The sequence below is a fragment of the Delphinus delphis genome, chromosome 19 (genome assembly GCF_949987515.2).
Source record: "Delphinus delphis chromosome 19, mDelDel1.2, whole genome shotgun sequence".
NCBI classification, from domain to species: Eukaryota; Metazoa; Chordata; class Mammalia; order Artiodactyla; family Delphinidae; genus Delphinus; species Delphinus delphis.
The window spans coordinates 2,906,421-2,928,981 of record NC_082701.1 but is presented as its reverse complement, the minus strand read 5'-3'; the positions used below and the strand labels follow the sequence as shown (position 1 = coordinate 2,928,981).

The 22,561-nt window shown below is 42.9% G+C and overlaps 1 protein-coding gene across 4 annotated transcripts in view; it reads right to left on the bottom strand.

Annotated features, from left to right (window-relative positions):
* Positions 1 to 947: 947 nt before the first annotated feature.
* MAP2K6 (mitogen-activated protein kinase kinase 6) overlaps positions 948 to 22,561 on the bottom strand; it is a 130,255-nt gene continuing 108,641 nt past the window's right edge. For 2 of the 4 annotated variants that reach the window (XM_059998016.1, XM_059998019.1), the window contains exons 10-12: positions 21,836 to 21,975; positions 14,368 to 14,413; positions 7,083 to 8,178 (exon numbers count right to left, since the gene is read on the bottom strand). In XM_059998016.1, the coding sequence (XP_059853999.1) occupies positions 8,101 to 8,178; positions 14,368 to 14,413; positions 21,836 to 21,975 (264 nt within the window). In that variant the 3' untranslated portion in view covers positions 7,083 to 8,100. Of the gene's footprint in view, positions 1,250 to 5,778; positions 7,010 to 7,082; positions 8,179 to 14,367; positions 14,414 to 21,835; positions 21,976 to 22,561 lie in introns of those variants that run through there. The other 2 variants (XM_059998017.1, XM_059998018.1) reach the window with 2 other exon arrangements.

Here is a 22,561-nt window from a genome sequence, read left to right as displayed (position 1 = left end):
CCCTAGGGCAGTGGCTTGACTTGCTCTATTGAAATAGCTTGCAGGCTCCAACACAAACACTGGTAGTGACCAAATGATGCTAATTGTTCATTCCTGGCCACAGTAGAATGTGACTTTGGAGGAAGACGTAGCCAACCCAGCTGCTCTTCTTTAAAGGCCAAATGGAAGTTTTATTATAAGATCTTAATATTGTGAATGAGAGCTTTGCTACAAGTTCTCTTAGCTGTCCCTCACCATTGCACGATCTGAGAACAATAGAGTCCACGTAGGCAAGACCAATGCAAAACTGCTGATTCTGACTTTTGATATATGAAAATGGTTGGATCACTTCCTTTCCACAGAAGTGTTAAGTCAACCCAGTTCATCTGTAACCGGCAGAGGAATAGCAAGCAAATGCACTCAAGAAAAACAGAAAAGACCCTGATGGCCTGGCCAAAGCCACAAACCCTGGGGTTTACTTAGGAAGTTCTGTTTTGTTTTGTTTTTTCCTATATTAAGACACAAGTAAGTGCCTACACTGCCCCGTGCTTTCCCTGAACTCAGTCTCCAAGTCATAAGAGCATTGGCCTCATTCCTCGAAAGAGACCTTGAAACCCAGAAATGCAAAAGTGTAACCTGGGCAAAACTCACGTGTGTCAGGATTAAGTGTCCACAGAGACATATGTCCATACTGACAACTGTAAGAAAGAAATACAATGCAAATCTCCCAAAATCTAACTGTAAACTCCCAAGAATGAAGGGCGTGATATCCTAGTTCAGATGACAAATAAAAGTGATGTCAAGATACTGACAGTCCAAGGGAACAAGGCTGGATATTTTTAAATTCTGTTAACACATGTTTGTGTTATGAGGTGCTATCGGCTTCTTTTTAAAGAAAAGAATCCCTATCACAAAGTCCTTGACCTTGCTTTATGTTTTTTCTGAGGCCCAGTTCTCTTCCCTCAGTTCTCTTCCCTCAGATACAAAAAAGGCTTTTAGAGAAATGTCGCTTGCAATAGGAGTTTGGGTCAGGAACTGAAAAGAATAAACCCCAGGTGAAGTCTTGATTCCAAATGGCTCCATTAGAAAACCTGCAATGGTAGAATGATATTTGTAGAGCTGTAAACACAGACTCTCTAAACCTCAGAAAAATGACACATCTTCTTTGCAGAAACCAGGAACAGGTGGTGAGTGATGTATTTGGTGGCAATATGCTTCCCCCAGAAGGGTAGTTTCACTTTGAAGGCTCAGGAATTCAGGTTTTATTTCCCTAGGTGAAGAGAAAACATTCTTTTAGGTAAATTGCCAGAGCAAATACTTAAATATGCTCCCATGAGGAGTTTCCGGGTATCATTTTAACTGTACTTTATGTTTGCCCGATGGTGTAGCAGGAAAAAAAAAAAAGTTCCTGAATAGTAAAGAGACTGTAGCTTTAAGGAAGATGTGTTGTCCTGGAAGAAGAAAATAGAGACAGCTTAGGTAACTGGCAGACTGTTATTTGTATAGCATTCTGTACAGCAAAGAGGATAATTACTGACAGAAGCAAAGCAAATTATACAGTTGTTACAGTCCCATGGAGAAAACAGAGCTTTCACCGAGGGCTGTGGAGCCCAGAGATTCAAGCAAGGCTGGCAACCCAAGACAGTCACATCAGAAAGGAGGCATCCAGCATAGACCCCTTGAAAAAGGAGGAAGGTAAAGTGGACTCCTCTCTCCAAGCCCAGGGACAGCACTCAAGGGGTAGGTCTGCGTCTCCTATGGCGCTAAGTCTACCTGAGAACAAGTATTTTGACCCCAAACTATTCTTTATCACTCTCTTCAAAGACAGCCGAACAGATGAGGTGGATGAATTGGAAGATTTTAAGAATTCTATCTACCTTCTACTTCTGAGGTTAAAGTGGCCTCCCAGCTTCTCAAATCCTGATGCAGTTCAGGAAGAAGGAAGACCGGATGATTTGTGTCTGGGTTCATGATTCTCCTTGCACATGAATCACACCACAAAGAGAAACAAAATGCAAAGCTAAGAGACAAGAATGCAGTGAATGTCTGGGAGAAGTGTGCCTTTATTTCCATGTTACGAAGTAAGTTATTGCATAGAAATGCAAAAGGTGGATACTGAACTTAATCTGAAGAAAATTGTCCCATTGGCTTCCAGAGCAGAATACTTACCTGAGGAAATTAAGAGGCAATTTTCATGGGATTGAACAGTCCCCATCTTTTCAGAATTCATTTTCCTATGTCCACCTTCCTAATCTGCCTCAACAGCAGTTGAGCTAAATACTAAATGGAAGAACTCTATACGTAGAATTAATCAATTGCAGTTTTGTATTTGATGGTCTAGAACAGGTTATGGAAAACCATGGCCTGGCCCATTGCCTGATTTTGTAAATAAAGTTTTATTGGAACACAGCACTGTGCTCATCCATTTACATATTGTTTATGGATGCTTTCACTCTCTGACAGCAGACTTGAATCGTTGCAGCAGAGACTGCATGGCACACAAATCCAGAAATATTTACTATCTGGCCCTTTATACAGAAAAAGTTTGCCAACCCCTGGTCTGGGGTGTCAAAGTCCACATTCTACAGAGCCAGAAGTTATTGATCATATGGGATTGTACTCTACTCCCCTCTCCCACAACGAAAAATGTTTGCAAAACTATGTACAGTGTACATTTTCCTAGGGAAAAGGTCCTAGCTTTCAACAGAGTCTCAAAGCAATCCAGAGTACCCCACTTAAAGCCAAAGAAAACCAAAGAGTATCCTTAGCACATTAAACAGTGCTACACACACACACACACACACACACACACACACACCCACCCACCCACCCACCCACCCACCCATAAGAGGAACATGGACCTTCTACAGTAAAATACCTTTTGTCTATTCTATCAGGTTTGGTAACTTCCTCTTCCTAGATTTTACTCTGGCATTTTCCCATCTGAATATGTAAATCATCAGGGGTTGGATTGAAAACTGCATCTTTTACTTGCTAATAAAAATGGAAGATTCCTTTAAGCTAGGAAATCTTCCTTTAAATCACAGATAGACATTAAGAAGGCAAAATCCCCAGCACAGTAGAGGTTTAATTCATTTTACTAGATCTGACCACCAGCTCCAATGAATTTTATGAAAATAAGAATCCTCCTTCGAGGTCAGAGGGCGTTACATAGCTAAAAAAGCATTGGGGTTGGGAAATCAAGAAGTAGGTATCCACTGCACTTTCAGGCCAAAGATAAAGTGTTTTGTTCGACACCTTTGAGAGAAACAGCAGTTTCCCTGAGCAGAGCTGGTGAAGCCTCTTGGTCAACAAAAGCATTTTTAGAGTTAAACTGCAAAAACATTCGCCCCACTCTGCCTCCTTTGTGATTCTGTTTCAAAGACACTAAATCAACTGCATTAGCAGAAAACAGTGCCTCTTTAGCCTCAAGGCTGACCTCCTCCAATGCTGGGGCAAAGGAATGTTTCACTTTCTAGACCATGACATCAGGGTCGCAGGGCTGACGAACAGCAAAGAAGGGTAGGGCCTCAATTAAAAACCTAATCAATGAGAGGCAAGCGGCAACAGTAATGAGACACAACAGTGAAGTCGCACAGAGGACTCAGTAACCAAGAGTTGCGTTTTCAGGGTCACGAACTGTAGACAGAGCAAAAAAAAACGTACACCTGTGGTTCCCAAACTGTGTGCTGAGACACCCTGAGACTCCACAGAAAACTCCTAGGGACACAAGATATCATAACTTTTCAAGGGAACCACAGCGGCATCTGTAGGACATCCTGCAAACTCCTACAATTAAGTTGTGTAGACCTCGTATGGGAGGATGTGCACAGGTTATACGCAAATATTATACCATTTTATAAAATGGACTTGAGCATCCATGGATTTTGGTACCCATGGGATGTCCTGGAACCAGTCCCCCAAGGGTACCAGGGACAACTGTGTAAGTCCTCCAACTTCGCTCTTTTACTTCAGAACTGTTTGAGCTATTAAGATCTTTTGTGCTTCTATATAAATTTTAGAATCAACTTGTCAATTTATATATTTTTAAAACCTGCTGGAATTTTTATTGAGAGTGCATTGATTCTATAAATCAATTTGGAAAGAACTGATATGAAAACAATATCTTCCAACGCAGGAACATAATATTTCGTTCCATTTATTCAGGTCTCCTTCATTTCTCTCTGAAACATTGTATAGTTTTCACTGTTCAGGTGTTGTGTCTATTTTGCTAAATCTGTCCCTAAGCATTTTGAGGTTTTTGATGCTCCTGTAAATGGTACTGTTTATTGTCATTTCAATTACCGACTTCTCCTTGCTAGTTTAATAAACTGTTTCAACATGAAGACAAAAAAAGTTTTGTGGACCTAACGACTTAATAAATGGAACTGTTAAGTATTTCTTTTGGCCTAGGGCACCGTGGAAAAAGTTACTAAGACAATCAATGGCACCCTGAACAGAGGATGTTTGGGAATCTCTGGCACATACATTTTTGGGTTAGGCTTGGAGGATATACAAGCACGGTAAAAGACAGACAGTTCTGAGCTGTACACACACATACTCATTTTCCATCTCAGACTGTGTAAGCACGAGAGAAGCGGCGTATGTAACCAATTTGTTCTGATTACATCAGTGTGACCAAACACAGACACTAGAAGAACGGACGGTTCTTCCACATTGGGGCTGATAGAAGTTGCTAGCTGGGAAACTGGGGGCTCTCTGATATTTTATCATGAAGTACACACATCTGTGTGATTTCCTTCTCCTTTAGTCACCACTGGAGAGGCTCTACACTTACTCCGGGGAGGTTGACTTTGCTTAAAAACGAGCACGTGCTTTTTTGAGAAATCTACATTTGAGATTACCTTCAGAGCCAACGCACGGTCTTCTAAGAGGACATTTAAAGGTTGTCAATGATGGGACTCCAGCTCTGAGGGCAAATTGACTTCTAGAGTTGCCAAGCACAGCTTGGTGCTAAGTCTGATACACAAGGTGGGTAAAACAAAGAGGAAGATACCTGGTAAGGATTTTTGTAAAAACAAACAAACAACTAAGGAATAATTATAAAATGATGATTCTACATGTAACATGTATGGGGGAGGAAGTGGATTCTGAAGCCTTTTCTGAAAGAGAAGTGGCCAAGATATTTAGTAGCATTATTCACATAAAGAATCCTGAAAGTGTTTCCTCTGAAGGGCAATCCTTACTGATACAGACACGTAAACGGCAATTGTCCTAAAAGTCATTCACATTACTTTTCTGGCATACCTCTGAAGCCAACAACATATAGAGAAATGGATATTTTTATCAACATAAAGACAATATATAATGTGGGTAATTATATCACACCAAATCAAATACATTTGTGGAAAGAAGAGCATGATCTCTTTTATAGAGATATATTGACTTTCTGATACACTGATAATTATAGGCAAGGCTAATATTCAGATGGTCCATGCTGGTAGCACATGAAATATTTTGAGTATCATCCCTGGACAGGGATTTCTTCTCTCTCTCTCTACACACACACACACACACACACACACACACACACACACACACGTATGTACAGGAGACTCCCAACTTACATCAACCTAAATATAGTTTATGCATCTCTATATTTATTTTAAAATTAGTTGTTTAGAACTTATAACACAGTTCTTAAAAAAATTCTAAACTTTAGACTTGTAAGGCTATCAGGCCATTCTACTTTAGTATGTAAGATACCTAATCACCATGTAGAACATCGTTTCTATGGGGAAAAGGTATCCCAAATTTCAAATCAGTATTCCATCTCTCTCCCTAGGGGGTAGTAGACCATGCTGTCAACCCTGCTGCACATCAGAATCACAGTAGTGGCCTGTGAAAACTGCCTGCTCCCAGGTCCTACCCTGACCAGTTAAGTGAGACTCTCTGGGGCCTTGGCATTAACAGCGTTCACAAGCTCCCAGTGATGCCAGTGTGCACCAGGGTTGAGAACCGTTGACTAACTCCTCTCCCTGGGTGTACTTGTTTTGTGATTCCAGGCCCCGGGCTCACAGACTGGAGATGGGTACACATGAGACACACAGTTAGTTAAGAAAATTTCAAAGTAGAAATCACACTGAACGCGAGGTAAGAGTAATCTGACCCAGACCAGATAGATGTCTTGCTTTACATATTTCAACAAAAACTGTCATGAAATGGCCTCAGATATTTTTCTGCTACTTTCTTTTCTCAGAAGATGAATGAGTACAGTTTTGATTTTTTTCTCTGGGTCTCAAAGAGAGAAACTTCCAGATTTAGAAAGAAGGGTAGGAAAGTGAATGGCAATAATAACTGGGATAATACCCTTTCTTCTGGCTGGAGAAAGATGAAGACCGGGGTAGCATCAAAGCAGATGAACTTGATGTTTATCAAACAGGTATGTCTTGGAACTGAAGATGAAGAAGTGTATGGACGAGCCATACCCTCTCTGGGCATGAGCTGGATGCCAAGAACAAGGGAAACATGCAAAGAGAGAAAAAGATATGATTGCCCCTCACAATCTAAAAGGGGAAAAAGCGCAGTATTCAAGGGAGCAGTCTTCTCTCCATATTTGTGAACTTGAGGCAAAGAAAGGAACAACAGAGTGTGTTCTTTTTTTCTTTTAATAAAAGTTCTCTGCCCTTGTGCTGCAAGAGTGGCTTTGTATTAACACAGTGTTTTCCTGGCGGTTCTCAGTCGTATTTTCCCTGTGGACCACTTCACTCTTGGACCTTTGAGGAACCTCAAGCCCCAGATCAGAGAACCCGTGGGTGTATCTGGCCATGAGAAAGAGCTTTTGTTGCCTCGTCCGCCTGTTAGGAATCCACCATGGAGCTGGCCTCCCACCGTGGAGCGATCCACTGCTGAAGAAGGACGTGCCTTGAACTCGGCCTGTGGAAATGTGGCCTCTACTTCCAGGAATTCATTCAGCCCTTCCCATTATCTTCTCACCTTATCAGAGAACGACTCACTGCCTTTAATTTTCTTCTACTGCAGCCCTTGCATTTATAGTAAGGCTTCTTCACTGAACAGAAAACAAAACCAAAAAAAAAAAAAGCAAGAGTACAGTAACAACAAAGGCAATCCTTGGGGCTTATACATCGTAGGAGGGGGAAAGGCAGAGGAAGGCACTGATTCTCTGTGTGGTATGACGTATTTCCCCTTAGGACTGACAAACGTCCTCCTTAGATGGTATTTATAGATATTAGACGTTATTTATAAGAGCCATTTGGCAGAATTTGTGACATCAAATACAAACATACACATGCGCGCGCACGTGTAGAAGGATAGACAGATGATAGAAAATCACATCACAAGTCACATTCCATTAATAGTGTGACACAAATGTCAAGAGAACCAAATCTGTGACTCTTTGAGCTGTGATAAAAGTGATTTTATGTTTTCCAAAGTTGGGAAAAGAGTATGACCAGGATACCTTGCCACTTCACCAGAAAATGTGGTTATTCCCCAGGATGGAGCAGAAATTTAGGAACACGGCAGCAGCCACAACAGCTGGGACAGATACTTCACAAGAGCTCCTGGTGGATACTTTTATAATACTCCTAAAGATGCACATTAAATAACTTCTTCTGGACCACAGACACGACTGAACTTAAAAAATGAAAAAGCCTATAAATACTGCCAACCCAATCTTGTCTTTTGTCTCTCCCTCCTTGCATAAAATGGAATCTTTTCAACCAAGCGCTTAAACATAAATATTAAAATAATAAGTGGGACAAACCACAGATCTACTTACAATTTCATCACCACTGTAGCACCTTTTTACCAGGGCCAATGCATTCATTTTGTAAAGAACAAGAGAAGTCTGAAAAGCCTAAGGACTCATATGATACATCATTAAATATTTAATCACCTTTTTTAAGTCCTAAGCCTTTATCATATTTCTTCCATCTAGACAGTTCATTCTATACTATAGATTCCAAGGCCCCCTTTGGAGGGGAAAAAAAAAAAAAAAGAAATGGGGAGAAAAAAACCTTCTGAGAGGCAGGATTAAATTATCTCAAAGATGAGTTTCTATTGGCGCTTTAGTGAACTTGCTTCACCCCGTTAAACCCACCAGTCCACAGGAGGGTCAACTGATGGAGTCCGTTGTTTTTAGTCTCCAAGAATCGATTTTACAAAAGATGCCACATCTGTCGCTTTGGATTCGTGTAGGGTGAAAAATGGATGTTGCTGGTAGAGAAAAGAAAAATACCTGATATTAATATCTGTCACTGACAATGCATGAGATTACCAAGTTAACAGATCTGGCTAGTCAACAAATTAAGTACCCCTATCAGGGCTAAACTGGACTCTTCCTACCCCCTCCCAAACCAAGTACACATTTAGTGATGCAAACTTTCTTTTTTTAATTGGAGTATAATTGCTTTACAATGTTGTGTTAGTTTCTGCTGTACAGTGAAGTGAATCAGCTCTATGTATACATATATCCCCTCCCTCTTGGACCTCCCCCCTCCCAATCCCACCCTTCTAGGGCATCACAGAGCACCGAGCTGAGCTCGCTGTGCTCTACAGCAGCTTCCCACTAGCTGTGGTAGTGTATTTATGTCAAACCGAATCTCCCAGTTCATCCCGCCCTCCCCTGTGCAAACTTTTTAAAGATATTGCTTGGCTGCTGCTCCTCCCATTTTGGTATATATTTCCATGACAGTGTATCCACTGCTTTAAAATATACACATGTAACTAGCTATACACATCCATTCCTGGTAAAATACAAGGAATAGCAAAGATGGTCCAAGGCTCCGATTTACAAATAACCCTGTCCCTTACAAAGTAATTTCTAGACAGATACGGTAGTAAAATAATTAGAAATTTCAGAGGCTTATGTACATTCAGTTCTCAAGAAATGGGTGGCAGAGTGAGAAACCAATTTTTAAAATACCAGGAGAGGCGGTTTGGACTGAGACAGTTAACAATACTGCTTTTCAAGCCACATCTACAAGTGATACATATGTCTCTCCATGATGATTTGATCCATTTGGAAAATAATGTAGCCTGCCCGACTCAAGGTATGAGCAGAGAAAATGCAACTTGGAATTGAAAAACTGAAAAGCAAAAAATGGTCTCTATTCATGCAGCTCCGATTAAGTAAACTTTACACCAAGTCTTGTTCTTTGCTGGGGAAATAAGCACAGTCCAATACAGGAAGCCACACATTTCAAAACAATTCTGAAGGAAAAGAAGCCATTTGCTCTGCAGCAGGGCAGTCCTCCCCAAATTGCTCAATTTTGTTACAGGAAGTGCCTGGCCGTCACACTGGAACCTTACACCTCTAGTTAGAAGTAGACACATCAGCTCATGATCCACAGTTCTCCCAGTGGAAACAGAACAAACCGAACAAACCAAAAAGGACAGTTCCTTCAGGTAGCGCCTCGTGCCACATGCCCCCGAGCTAGGAGGGCCCGCTCCCTGATTGTCTGGGGGCATTGTTCTCAAGGACTAGTTGAACAGCTAAATATGAGCGTTTTTGCACGCAGACATGTAGATGACTCACTCGGCTTCCCCTGACTTTGAGGATTTTAGTTTACAACTTTCACGTTGCCTAGCTGTAGGTTTTCTAATTATATTTGTTTTAAACCTGACAGCAGAGGGCTGGATGAGTCAGCCCTGTGGGAAACTGAATGCCCACCCGTGGAAGTTTTAGAAAACAATGCAAATGGGAAAGGAACAAAGAAATAAAGCCCCAAAGAAGGTAGGTGGTCACCATTAAGTATCATGACTGAAAAAAAAAAAAAAAAGGTTTTCTGCCTTTGCCCATCTGAAGATACAGGTTGGGTGCTGCTCCAGAGTTTCATATCCATGGGATTAACTGAAGCTCTAGGTGCTGGGCCCTTCCTCTTGAGCTCCTTGGATAAATAAATAGAAGCATTACTTTCGATTGCTAACCGCTTCCACAGCACACTTACCAAGTGTTACCGTCATGCTTATTAGCTTTCCCACAGCATCTTGACACTTAGAGACCATTTTATGTCCTTTAAAGCTTTTTACTATCAAAACAGGACACATCAAGCCTTGGATTGTCTCAGCGACTGCTTTCAATGCCTGCCAGTCCTGTCCTACCTCTGGTTCTGCTAGTGGTTCTTAGCTCAGTGTACGTAGCCCGGGTCTGTGATTGAATTCAATAACCTGACCTGGAGCCTTAAAAAATAAAAAATCCTCAGGCATCTTTCAGTTTATTCTCAGGCTGGGAAAATGCTGTGAGAGCCAGAGGGCAGGGGCAGGGGAAAGCAGGCGGGCATGCGAAAATGGAAAGTGTGGCTCGTCTTCTTGTGTGGGTTTTGAGGCTGTAAAAGGCTGGGAGGGAACCAGTCCCTTCTATAAGCAATCAGCTAAGAATAGCAAGGACAGCAACCAGGAGACAGCGAAGGGGCACCACGGAATCATCCCCAGACGATAGGCCCAGGCTGAGGTTCTCCAAAGAGGGGCCAGGTACAGGAAGGGAGGACTTGAACGTACTGCCGGAGCATCGCTGCCATCACCAAGAGTCTCCAGACCCCCTGCAGACACCTCATCCCTCAAGACAGTGGTTTTCTCTGTGTTCGGTCATCCCCGTTTAACACTGTGATTCAGTCTAGGACTTCCCGGGACATTCAGGGAACGTAATCACCTCACTGGGCAGTCACCTGGTTTTCATTTCTCGTGGTTATCATCTAGGACAGGGGTCAGCAATTGATGGACCAGCGGCCACGTCTGGCTCACTGCCTATTTCTGAAATAAAGTTTTATTGGAACGCAGCCACACCCTTTTGTTTACCTATTGAATATGGCGGCTCTCACACCGAAGCAGCAGAGTCAAGTTGTTGTGACAGCCCACAAAGCCTAAAATATTTACTGTCTAATCCTTGACAAAAACAGTGGCTGGGGCTTCCCTGGTGGCGCAGTGGTTGGGAGTCCGCCTGCCGATGCAGGGGACACGGGTTCGTGCCGCAGTCTGGGAGGATCCCACATGCCGCGGAGCGGCCGGAGCCTGTGCTCCGCAGCGGGAGAGGCCACAACAGTGAGAGGCCCGCGTACCGCAAAAAAAAAAAAAAAAAAACAGTGGCTGGCCCCCTACCCCAGAAGAACAGTTCCTACCGAGTCATGCCCCCATGGACATTTGAGAGAATAAGCAAATGAAATGATCTTAAAGCATGTCCACTCCTCAAGCCAAACAGGGCAGAATATATGGAATTTCTATAAGAGGCACATGCCTGGGTTGGGGCCTTAATTATACTGTTCTTCACCTGGAAAAAGGAGGGTTTTTTTCCTTTCTACCTCTTCACCAACTCCCACAACCTAAACAATAGCCTCTCAGCATGTGTTTTCCCAAAGCTACAGTCAAAGAGTTTGGACTCAGATTTTCCATTGAAAAACCTCAATTCCACAGAAAAGCAAGGAGTAGTTATGGCCTTAAAAGGCAAGTCCGTTTCCAGGACCACAAAGATGAATGCCATAAAAGGCTGGGGGGGGGGGAGGGGAGACCCACACGATCTTACAACATTAGTATGTAGACCATAATAGACCATAGTGTTAGAATAAATTGGAAAAGTAGAATTCAGCATCAGCTACCAATGGATATTAAGCTAGGACTCAGCATTTTTTCTCAAGGGTGTTCCATTGAAACTTCTGATAAGTCACTTGGAAGGGGGAAAAAAATGTCATGCATTTTAAATCACCAGACATATACAGAAAATATTCTTGTATCTAAAAAGACTGACGAACAAGGCAACTTTACAATAGGAGTACAGGCCCCATAGGACCCCACAGGAATCGCTCTATGCCTATTGCCCTTTATGTGACATTAATTTTAAAATACTCTGGGGGTTGCAGAAGAATACCAGAGTAGCCAGGGTTGAAAAGGCCCCTGACTGGCTATTATAAACATAATCAGAGAGGAAATATTTAACCCAAACAGGCAGTATGCTAAGATTTTTTCAAGCATTATTCATCTCCTTTTCTGCCTCAATTGCGGGTATTAGTTGAATAAAGCTTAGTTGAATGCTGAGTCCCAGGGGCTGCCTTTTTAAAGAGGACAAAGAAGCCCAAGAAGGATGCCTTGTCTCTTGTCAGACTCTTCCCAGAACTCTTTCACAGTCACACAGTTGATGCATGGTTCAGACTTAAATCCATGCTTAACCAACAGAACTAAAAATCCACGTGATAAGCTGTGACTAACCAGATATGCTTTCTACTTCCCTGGCAACTTTCAAATATATGTAATACATTGTTGTCAACTCTAGTCCCCATGCTATATATTCTACCCCCAGAACTTACTCATCTTGTAAATAGAAGTCTGTATTCTTTAACCACCTTTATCCAGTCCCCCAACCCACCCACCCCTGGCAACCACCAATCTACTCTGTTTCTTTAAGTTCAGTTTTTTTAAGATTCCACATTTAAGTTAGATCATACAGTATTTGTTTTTTTCTGTCTGACTTATTTCACTTAGAATAATGTCCTCAGGCTTCACCCGTGTTGTCGTAAATGGCAGGATTTCCTTTTTTAATGCTTGAATAATATTCCATTGTGTGTGTGTGTATATATATATATATTTATCTTTATCTGTTCATCCATCATTGGGCACTTAGATTGTTTCCACGTCTTGGCTGTTATAAATACTGCTGCAATGAACATGGGGGTGCAGATATCTCCTCAAGATAGTGATTTCATTTCCTTCAGATATATGCCCAGAAGTGGAATTGTTAATCATAAGATAGTTCTGTTTTTAATTTTGTGAGGAACCTCCGTAACTGTTTTCTATACTGGCTGTACCAGTTTACATTCCCACCAATCTTGTACAAGGACTCCCTTTTCTCTGCATCTTCACCAGTGTTCATCTCTTATCTTTCACACCACTCTAACAGGTGTGAGGTGATATCTGACTGCGGTTTTGATGTGTATTTCCCTGATGACTAGTGATACCTTTCCATATACTTGTTGGAAAAAAATCAACAAGTGGGACTACATCAAACTAAAATGCTTCTGCACGGCAAAGAAACAACAGAATGAAAAGGCAGTCTGTGGAACGGGAGAAAATATTTGCAAACCATATCTCTGATAAGGGGTTATTATCCAAAATATATAAGGGACTCAAAAAAAAAAGGGGGGGACTTCCCTGGTGGTCCAGTGGTTAAGACTCCCCACTTCCACTGCAGGGGGTGCGGGTTCCATCCCTGGTCAGAGAACTAAGATCCTGGTATGCATGCTGCATGGTGCAGCCAAAAAAAAAATCATACAACTCAATAGCAGAAAACCCAAAATATCCAAGTTAAAAACAGACAGAGGACCTGACTAGACATTCTTCCAAAGAAGACACACAAGTAGGTAACAAGCTATACTTCTCCAGGCTGGAGCCACTTCACCACCCCGTTTGTTAAGAGATATCAGGAACCTGTACTTCTGTCACCTGCCCGGAGTTGGTCCTGAAGACTGAGCGCTGCTTGTGGGTGGGATGGGATGGGAGCAAGCATTTAACACCTGCTGAATAACTACGCTCCAGTTAGAAATGGTGCCAAGGTTTGCTCTTATGTCTTTTGCAGTTGTGCACAAACAGAATTCTTCCTTTCCTTGCTAAAATTAAAACCTTAATAATTGAAGCACATCGAGGGAGGGATTAACACAAATCAGTAAATAGTCTGAATTTTATATTTCAAAAAAAAAATGTCTCTCCCGCATTCAACATACTCATAGATAAGAATTGCCAAGTATAGGTCCCTACTATGTCTATTTAAGAATCATCTGTAACTAGCTTAGAATTGCAGTCTCCATGATTTAAAAGAAACTATTTAAAAACAACAACCCTGAGGTCTTATCTTCACCTTTTTTACGGATAGCGCAAATAATAAACTGTGAATGCTGAGGTAGGATAATTCAAATTAATAAGGCTCTGTCTTTCTTTTTTCCACTAAAGTGAAACCAGGAGAAAACAAAGTGATTCTTTCCTCCCTAAACTCCCACCAAAAAGAGCTTCATCCAACGAATCCTAAATGTTTTATCAAAAATTGATCAATCATGTAGCACTTAAGTTTCTCTCATTATTGAAATCCTTTAAATTATGGTTTCCTTCTATTTGTGTTCCTTGGTGACTCCTAATGTCTTTAAAATTTGAAAATATAAATTTCACAGACATAATTTGGTCTATACGATGATAGGTTTTATTATCATGTAAAAAATTGCTGAGACTGGTGACACAGCCCGGTTATACTAAGGATGAGTATAGGGCACACGAAGGCCTCGGCTCTTTTTTTCTTAGTTTAACCTCAGTTACCAATGTCTCAGTGAATCAGCACTTCCAATACAGCTGTTTGATTATAATTTAGGTGTCAGTCATTTTCCCTGTACTCGCTATTAGTCTGGACACATTTACACCACTAACAATACTCACCATAAGCTCTGGATATGTTGGCCTCTCTTTGGAATTCTTCTTCAAGCTTAAAGAAAAAAAGAAGATCACATTAAAATCTAGAAACCATCTGTATTTTCACTAGACTAGGATTTCAGAACCTGTAGAAGACTAAACAGAACCACCTTTAAAAATGTACTGAAAGCATAAATCTCCCATCTTGGCTTTCCTCTTTAGTTAGTCTTACCAGTTATGTTTTAAATCACTCTGGGTGTACCTTAATGGGAAGAATAAGAGAGAGAGAGAGAGAGAGAGTGTGTGTGTGTGTGTTATGACACTTTACCAATGACAGAAAAACCAACTTTTATTATATATCAAAATACATGTCTCCTTTCCTTCAAAACAGCGTTTAATCCACCCCCACTTGCAAAGAAATTGGCAGGTATTTCTTATATAACATGCATCATCTCCTCGCTATCTTCAGTCCCTCGTTCTCTTTGCCTCTGGCCCCTTGCATGTATAGTTTGCTTTTATCTACTCCTTGCTGAACCTGCTTGAGAGAGAAGCAATACACACATGTCTGAGGTGACGCTGCTGGTTTACGACCTCGGCTGAGGAAAGAGCACACGCAGCCAAGGACTCAGCAGTTATTCTTCTTAGAAGTATCAGTGCGTGGTGGTCATACGCTACTGTCAAGTGGCTCCCACTCATTCAGCTGTCTGTACGCACAGACATCTTGATCACATTTGATACTGGAGGCAATAGTCATAAAACGGCAGTATGAAGAGACCAACCCCTCACCCCTGTTCTTGACCCACCCGCAGCCTTAAAATGGAAAAAAAAAAGAAAAGAAGCAGTTTATTTGGAGTTGGAATCCCAGGTTACAGAATGGAGAAAAGAATGATTTTGAAAAGTATGATTTGCAAGGCATCCTACAGACTCCTGTGCCCTGGGCCATAAAATCATACATGGATGGAAAGGGGGTTTGCCTGGCGTTGAAGGATCCAAAAAGTGACTGATTATTGGGTGGCTGGGGTTCGTGCTAATGGATCATTTTGAGAAAATGAGACCTAATATGTGTGACATGAGCTCTGTTCCACCCACAGAGGCTAACAGTTGAGGAGAGGGCCAGATACAGAACCAGAGAGTGAAACAGCTGAGATGCTTGGAAAAACTATGGTTTAAAACAACACAAAATGAAAAAAAGAAAAAAAAAAAGGAAGCCTTTGAACCAGAACAACTTAAAGCAGCCTACCCGTCGACTCCAGGCAATGCTGTGGGTAGAAGCCAGGGAACCTGAGACAGGGTACAGGTAGATGTGAGGACAGAAGTTTCAACCTGGAACTGAGGGCAGATCTAGGACCCTAGTGACCTCACAGCCCAGACAACCTAAGAGAGAAAGTTTCATCTCAACTGAGGATAAAAATAAGATCGAATTAGAAAGAGGACTTATCGACTGTCACAGCTGGGTTGACGTGGGAAGATGTGCCTGAGTGAAATGAATGAGACATTGTAGCTCCCACTGATGACGCCATGTGCACCTATGTCCTGAGATTCTAAAAGGCTCTGTTGGTGGTTCTCAACTGCAGGTGGTCTTGCCCTCCAGGGGACGCTCGGCCATGTCTGGAGGCACTTCTGGTTGATGCAGCTGGTCGGGGCGGGGGGGGGGGGCGGTTATTGGTACTAATAGGAAGAGGCCAAGGATGCTGCTAAGGACACCCAACGATAAAGAATGATCCAGTCCAAAATGTCACTAGTGCCGAGGTCGGGAAACCCTGGGCTATGTGTCCTAGGGCATTCCTCCTCGCTGCCCCCTCTAGCTCCTTCTCTGAAATGAAGTTGGCTTACAGTCATCTCCAGCTGGTTCATCTCTCTTTTGGGCATATCCTCATGTCTACCTCCCCTCCCTGCCTTCCACCCCAGGAAACAAAAGTCTTTCTAAGTTCAAGAGCCAGTTCATGTAGAAAGAAACACGGAAGAGATGTGATCCCAGGTGCGTGGCTGAGAGAGACACACAGAGACCCTAGGAAGAAAAGCAAACAGACTAATGTACAAAAGCCCTGAATTTCGGCTATTGTTCAACTCGAATCAAGAAGCAGAAAGTCTTCTCTATAATCTGAACAATTTATCCTCCTAAAATCAGTAAGGAGAAGCACACGTGCAACGTTAAATCCACACTCAGTAGTCAAGTGGTTGATTTCAAGTGTCCTATTTAGATGCACCATCAATCAAGCATCAAACCCTAAATCTACACAGACTCTGAAAAAGTCTCCTTGAAGACCACACCCCAGCTTTCCATTCCCACCTCTCACTGGTCAACCCTGAACCAAGGAAATGACAGAAAGAGAAGCTTGCCTCCCAAGTGATTCAAACGAACAATGCCCTCTTTTACCAACCTGAGTTCTTTGTGATATAGCTGATTTTTGACCTTCTATTTAGTACATAATGAAATGATACTCTCTCTTCTCATCACGTAGAAGAAATTAAATACTTATTTTTTTAAGGAGAGGTCATTTTAAGTCAGGACGTCTTATCTTTTCACTTGTGGAAGTTTATGAAAATTTCTCCAGATTTTTTTGTATAAAGGAAATGTAGGGAAAATACCCCAAGTTGACCGTCATAAAGCGCTAAGAATTCCTAAAACCTCAGAGATCGCTGTCAATAGACTATTTCTTGACCTACGGCCTCTGATGAGAAATCTCAGAATGTACCACAAGCACTACTGCAGAGTACTGTTGGAAAATATTTACACAGCAAACCAAGGCTGTTTATTGAATTAATATAACTGATATAACCCATCCTCTCCATCTTTTAAATCAAGAACACTTCAAAACATGGGCTAAGAATAGCAAAATACTCAGGATAAGGTTATAGGAAAAAAAGCAGATTTTCCATGTTTAATAGGAAGTGCTTGAAATTCAGTACAAAATAACAACTGTGGAGTTCAAAGCTACACCAATTTCTTTTTGGATTTGAGTCAGACTTTTGATTTTCAAGTGGCTTGTCATTTTCAAGCGTGCAATTAGCTAACTGCCCTAATTGCTCTTCCAAATGCCACAACACACACTCCTGACCGTAGCTGACACTAGAAAACAGCTTTATGCCGCCTTGAGCATTGCTAGCTTGGAGTTTGTGCTGACCAGAGGATTTCTGCCTATTTGAATTCCCCGACTGTTTCCAAGAAGGGCTCTTTTGTGCGTCCACAGAATAAACACGCAATGCGCCTCCCGAGCCCTACATTGGTCATAAGCTAAATAAATATCCAGTGCCTCTTTTTACTGTCCTTCCTGAACAAGTCAGGAGCTATATTTGTTTGTGTCTCTTTTGTACTAGTTCACACAGTATCGACATCTGGGTGGGCCTCTAACCATCTCCGATGGACATCGGGCTGGTGGACTGGGCGCTGAGCTCTTAAATAGGCCTAAAGGCACAGCAAGAAGGAAGTCAAGCTGTTTGGGCCCTTCGCAGAGCTGGTCCCCAATGACCTTCCCTCAGTCCCCACGCCTATAACCTATTGAAAGAAGTTATGGTGAAAAACTCTAAGCCTGCCAAGATTCCATTTTCTGGAGAAAGTCAGTTGTGAAACCTTCTGTAGGACTAGAATGTAAGGCTTTTCTATTCGATTTCTCTACCGTGAATCCCCAAACAAGGCCTAGATGGTGAGCCTCCCTGGCTCCAGGAACTCTTCAGAAGCCCTAAGATAAGAAAGCCAAGTGTAGGGAAAAAAGAGGAAGAAAATGTCATTCGCTGGTCCTGTTTCAAAATCGGTACAGAAAGGAGGGGTTTGTAAGGTATCGTTGCTGTTGTTGTTTTCTTCAAGTTCATAAGGAATAAACGCCTTAACTTTCTTTTCTTTTCTTTTCTCTCCTCCCCGCACCCCTTACCCCAACTCAGAGGGTAACGTTTCTCTGATGCTGCTACAAAAGAAAGATACCAGCCGGATCTCTGGGCTCTATCATATCATAACTTTGGATATGACAGTGATAGCCAGTAAGTGCCTCTACTCCACCCCTCAAACTGCACTTTACTGTCAACTGACCAGCAGTGACCAGAGGAGAGTGACTACCAAGTTGATGCCCTGGATGAAGGTGCGCGGCTGCGATGCCATCAGATGCTTACGGTGGACGCTTCCCACGGAAGGTCACAGATACCCTGACAGGTCACCTAAGCCGTGAGTAATGCACCCTTTTTCTTCTTGTTCTACATTTAACCCAAAGACAGACGTAGGAAATAAAAGCACAGATGCATCTTTCCCAAAATTTGAGATTAAGTTTTTCACTGTCCAAATCTATAGTCCTTCTTCCCCACTTTCCACAAAGAGTTGGGCTCTTTGAGAAGTCCTGAAGGATCATAGCCTGACTATATCATAAAAATACACACAGAGGTCACTCAAAAAGGGGTCCTTTCATGAAGACGTGCCTCAAAAGTACACAGGAAAATGGAGGAACCGAGTATAAAAGGGAGATGACACTCATAGGCTACATCTTTCTTTCATCAAGAAATAAAAGAGGTGTTTTATAGGTAATGATCATTTTTCCATTCTTTCCACCCAGCCCCAAATCAAACTTAAAACTGTCAGTAATAAAACAAGTGAATACCTAGACTGCCGTTGTGGGCAGGTGTGTATCTGTATGCTAATACATGTGAAAGGTAAAATTGCCTCCATGAAGATCTAAGCCATCCATAAAATCCCCCCAAAAATCAATACACTTTTTTGAAGTATTAGACAACTTTCCCAGCTCAGTTGACTTCAAAACAATGTTCACACTAAGGGGGTATCAAAGAAAATATATCGGTGGTTTACGGTAGGCAAAGAACGATGCACCTGGCGTCTGAAACAGGAGAGCCTGGGGCTCTCAACAAATCCGACTGAGGATAAGTAGGAATGCTCATCAAATTCAGAATTAAGGCTCCCCTTCAACTTCTCGATTCTCATACCAACAAAAATGACTATTTTACACAATTGATCTTAGGTGTCAGATTCTACGGGAGCTACCACACTCAGAAGTCTGAGGAAGAATTTATTCTTTGACAACTTCAAAGTTAAAGCGATTTGAGTTTTGTTTCAATTATTATTATTATTTTAAGTAAGCCCATAAACAAGCTAGACTGGCTGACTTGAGTGCAAATGAAATGACAAAGAATCAACAGTATTAACGGAATTAACAATTCCGAGAAAGCTGGAAAATGTCTATGGCTCAAAATTTTTAAATTAATGAACCATAGTAGTTGGGACTAAAAATGAGAGAAAACGAGAGGGAAACAGAGACCTCAGAGGGGTGGCCATGAGGACACTCTTATGCTGTGCGGCGGGGAGGGCCGGCCAGGGCGGCTGCTACATGAACAGCAGTAGCACAGGTGTCTGCACCTTCCACAAACGTGTGCGTGCGCTGAAGTTAGAAAACATGTATTCTTTCCAAAGCCTTCATTTAAAAAATATCTGTAAAAAGCTTTAACACTCTGACTCTTTAGGGGAAGTTCTAAGTAGGAGAAGAAAACTGGTAAAAGAAAAAGTCATCCAACGATTTTTCAATAAATTGCAGATGAAAAGGAGCTTTCTGAATAGGAAGCAGTTAATAACGGGTCCCTAGAGCATAGATGTGACTCATGGGTTCTCACCGCAGCCCTAGAGTAGAAGGATTTGAGAACATTTGTACAGGACTGATATTCTGGACGCTCCCCAGGCCAATTAGATCAAAGTCTCTGAGGCCGAGGCCTAGGTGACGGCACATCTTAGAAACGAGCAGCCGGAGTTGAGAACTGTCGGATTAAACCGCTGGTTCACAACAGGCAGCGTGGCTTTCTCAGACCTTTCACACCAGCCTTGCTCTTAGCAAGGCTTCCTGAAGTTCCCAGAGTCTTGGGAAAGGGGGCCAGGTGGGAGAAAGCTTACATAGTGCAGAGCTTGAAAAGGCTTCCTTACAGAAGCTCCTTCTCCACTATCACCCTTCTGGAGAACTGTCGGTGTGAACTGTCAAAGATGCCTCAGTCCATTTCCTAGGTGACCTTTAAACATTTGAGGGTAAGGAAAACAAAAATCAAAACCAAAAACCAAGTTCTCAAAACCAGAAGGCAAAAGCCGGAAGCCATCTCAGCCTGACAGGTGTACCACCACTCCCTGCATACTCAGGCAAGGAGAGCAGAGAGGAGGATGCACCCCCAGAGCCCAGAGGATGCACGTATTAGGAGGACCCAGCAGCACACTGTCCTACAGCCCTCTCTGGCCATTCAGCCAAAACTGCACCAGAAACAAACTGTGGCAGCTCAGCCTCATATATCCTTCGGGAAAAGTCCCCGGGGTGACATGGGCTTAGAGCCGCTGAAAAGTCTAAGGGCCTTAGTTTCATAAGCAATAGGCAGCTGCTTGGTCTTAATCATGTTTCCTAATAAAAGCCATATTCAGAAGGCTTCTTCCAAAGGGCGTGGAGGCCAAGGAACGATAACCTTGAGGAAGCCAGACTCTCAGCAGCCTTCAGAACACCAGCCCCTCCCTTAGCAGCCAGCAGCCCGACTGCCCTTCTCCAAGGATCACAGCTGGGCTTCTCGCCACCTCTAAGCCCCTTCCCCCAAGTCTCATCTGCTCCGGAGGCGCCCGGATAAACCACCTCATCTCCAACGCAGCCTCCTCTTTCCAGCATCACTTGCGATGGTCATTAGTGTCAAAGCACGCCAAGCATCATGTTCCCTACGCAGACAGAAATCACTGGATTTTCTGGAGAAAACAATCCCCTCTCCAAGTTTCCTCAATTCCACTTTCAATTTCCATGAAAACAAAGTTTACAGCATTAGCACGGTTCCTTCCAACTTTTTTTATTTTCCCTTCTCAGACCTCCCCCACCCCGCCCAGTACTGTCCACTGTACACTTATGGGCAAGCACGTCCGTAAGTTAGCAAGTGTTCTGTAAGAGTCAGCCTACAGACACTAGAACTGCTTTGTAAGACTTCTAGGTACCTAAGGAAGGCTCTGAGAGTAGCCTCTGTCTTCTTATCCAGGGTGGTTCTTTGTGTCATACCTACTTTTCATCCCTAGCCCTCCGGTGGGTCGCCCATATGCTCTTATGCTTATGCTCCGGTCAACATCACAGGGCTTAAAATTCCCATAAAAGAGTTTCTCCCTTTTGCGATATGATGCACGGAGTCCCTTCTGCCTGGAATACCTCTTCCTCCCCTATTTCTCTTTCGCTTGGACGTACCTCACAGGGTCCCAGCCCAGCATTTATTTCCTCCAGAAACTCAACCCAGCGCTGTTCCTCTGCGTCCCCCAAATACCCTGTGCATGTCTCCATGTCTGGACTTGCAGTGTGGACTAGAATGACTGACTGTGGACACGCCCTCCTTGGCTCTGAGCTCAGTGGGGGAGGGGCAGAGCCATCTTTGTTGCTCAGCAGCAAGGACAGGCCCGTCAGTGCTTTGGGGATGGATGCATGCATCGTGGATTAAAACGATGGGGGAAAGTCATGAGAACTCTCTTGTTTCTTCACGCTGGCCTCTGAGAGACAGGCTGTCTTACCACTGTGAGGTAAAGTCAGCAAACTCTTCGGAGAACTTGTCTGCGGGGAGTTGTGGCGACGGCTCCTCCACCACCTGTTTGAGCTGCTGAAAAGGAGTTCCCCACGAATCATAGGGAAACCGAAGGATGGCCAGCTCGATCTAGAGGGGAGAGGGACACAAGGAGACAGGATCTTACACGGGGTGCTTAGGTAAAGAGGGGGTCCACTAGGGAATCCACTTGGCTCCAGGAGAGCCAGAGGGACGCATGATGGTGACCATCAGGTAAACTGGCGGGAGGGGGAAAGCTAATGCTGTGTTCTCTAGCAGTTCTCCTCCAAGTCCTAGTGCCAGGGGCTTGCAGATTGCGTTGTACCGGAGACAGCCACTTAAACCTACTTAAAGCTGGGTCCTCCCTGAAACCCGGTGCGGCACATCATAAAATTGTAAGCCAGCAGTGTGAGACTTCAGGATGCAAAGCGACCAGGTTTTCAAATGCTGAGTCTAAAAAGTGATTCTCACCCTAAGACTCTTACAGAGTTGTACATCTGCTGCCATCTGCTGGGAGCATGCTAGAATTAAAAACAAACAAACAAACTAGGACCAAATGACTGATCTTTTTTTGGACTTGAGTAAAGGCCACTTTGCTTTGACAAGATCATGTGCTTTCTGGGCAGGGATGTGAAATAACTCACAGGATTTAATCAGCTGCTGTGTCTGGGAAGGAAACAGGACCACCATGGATCAT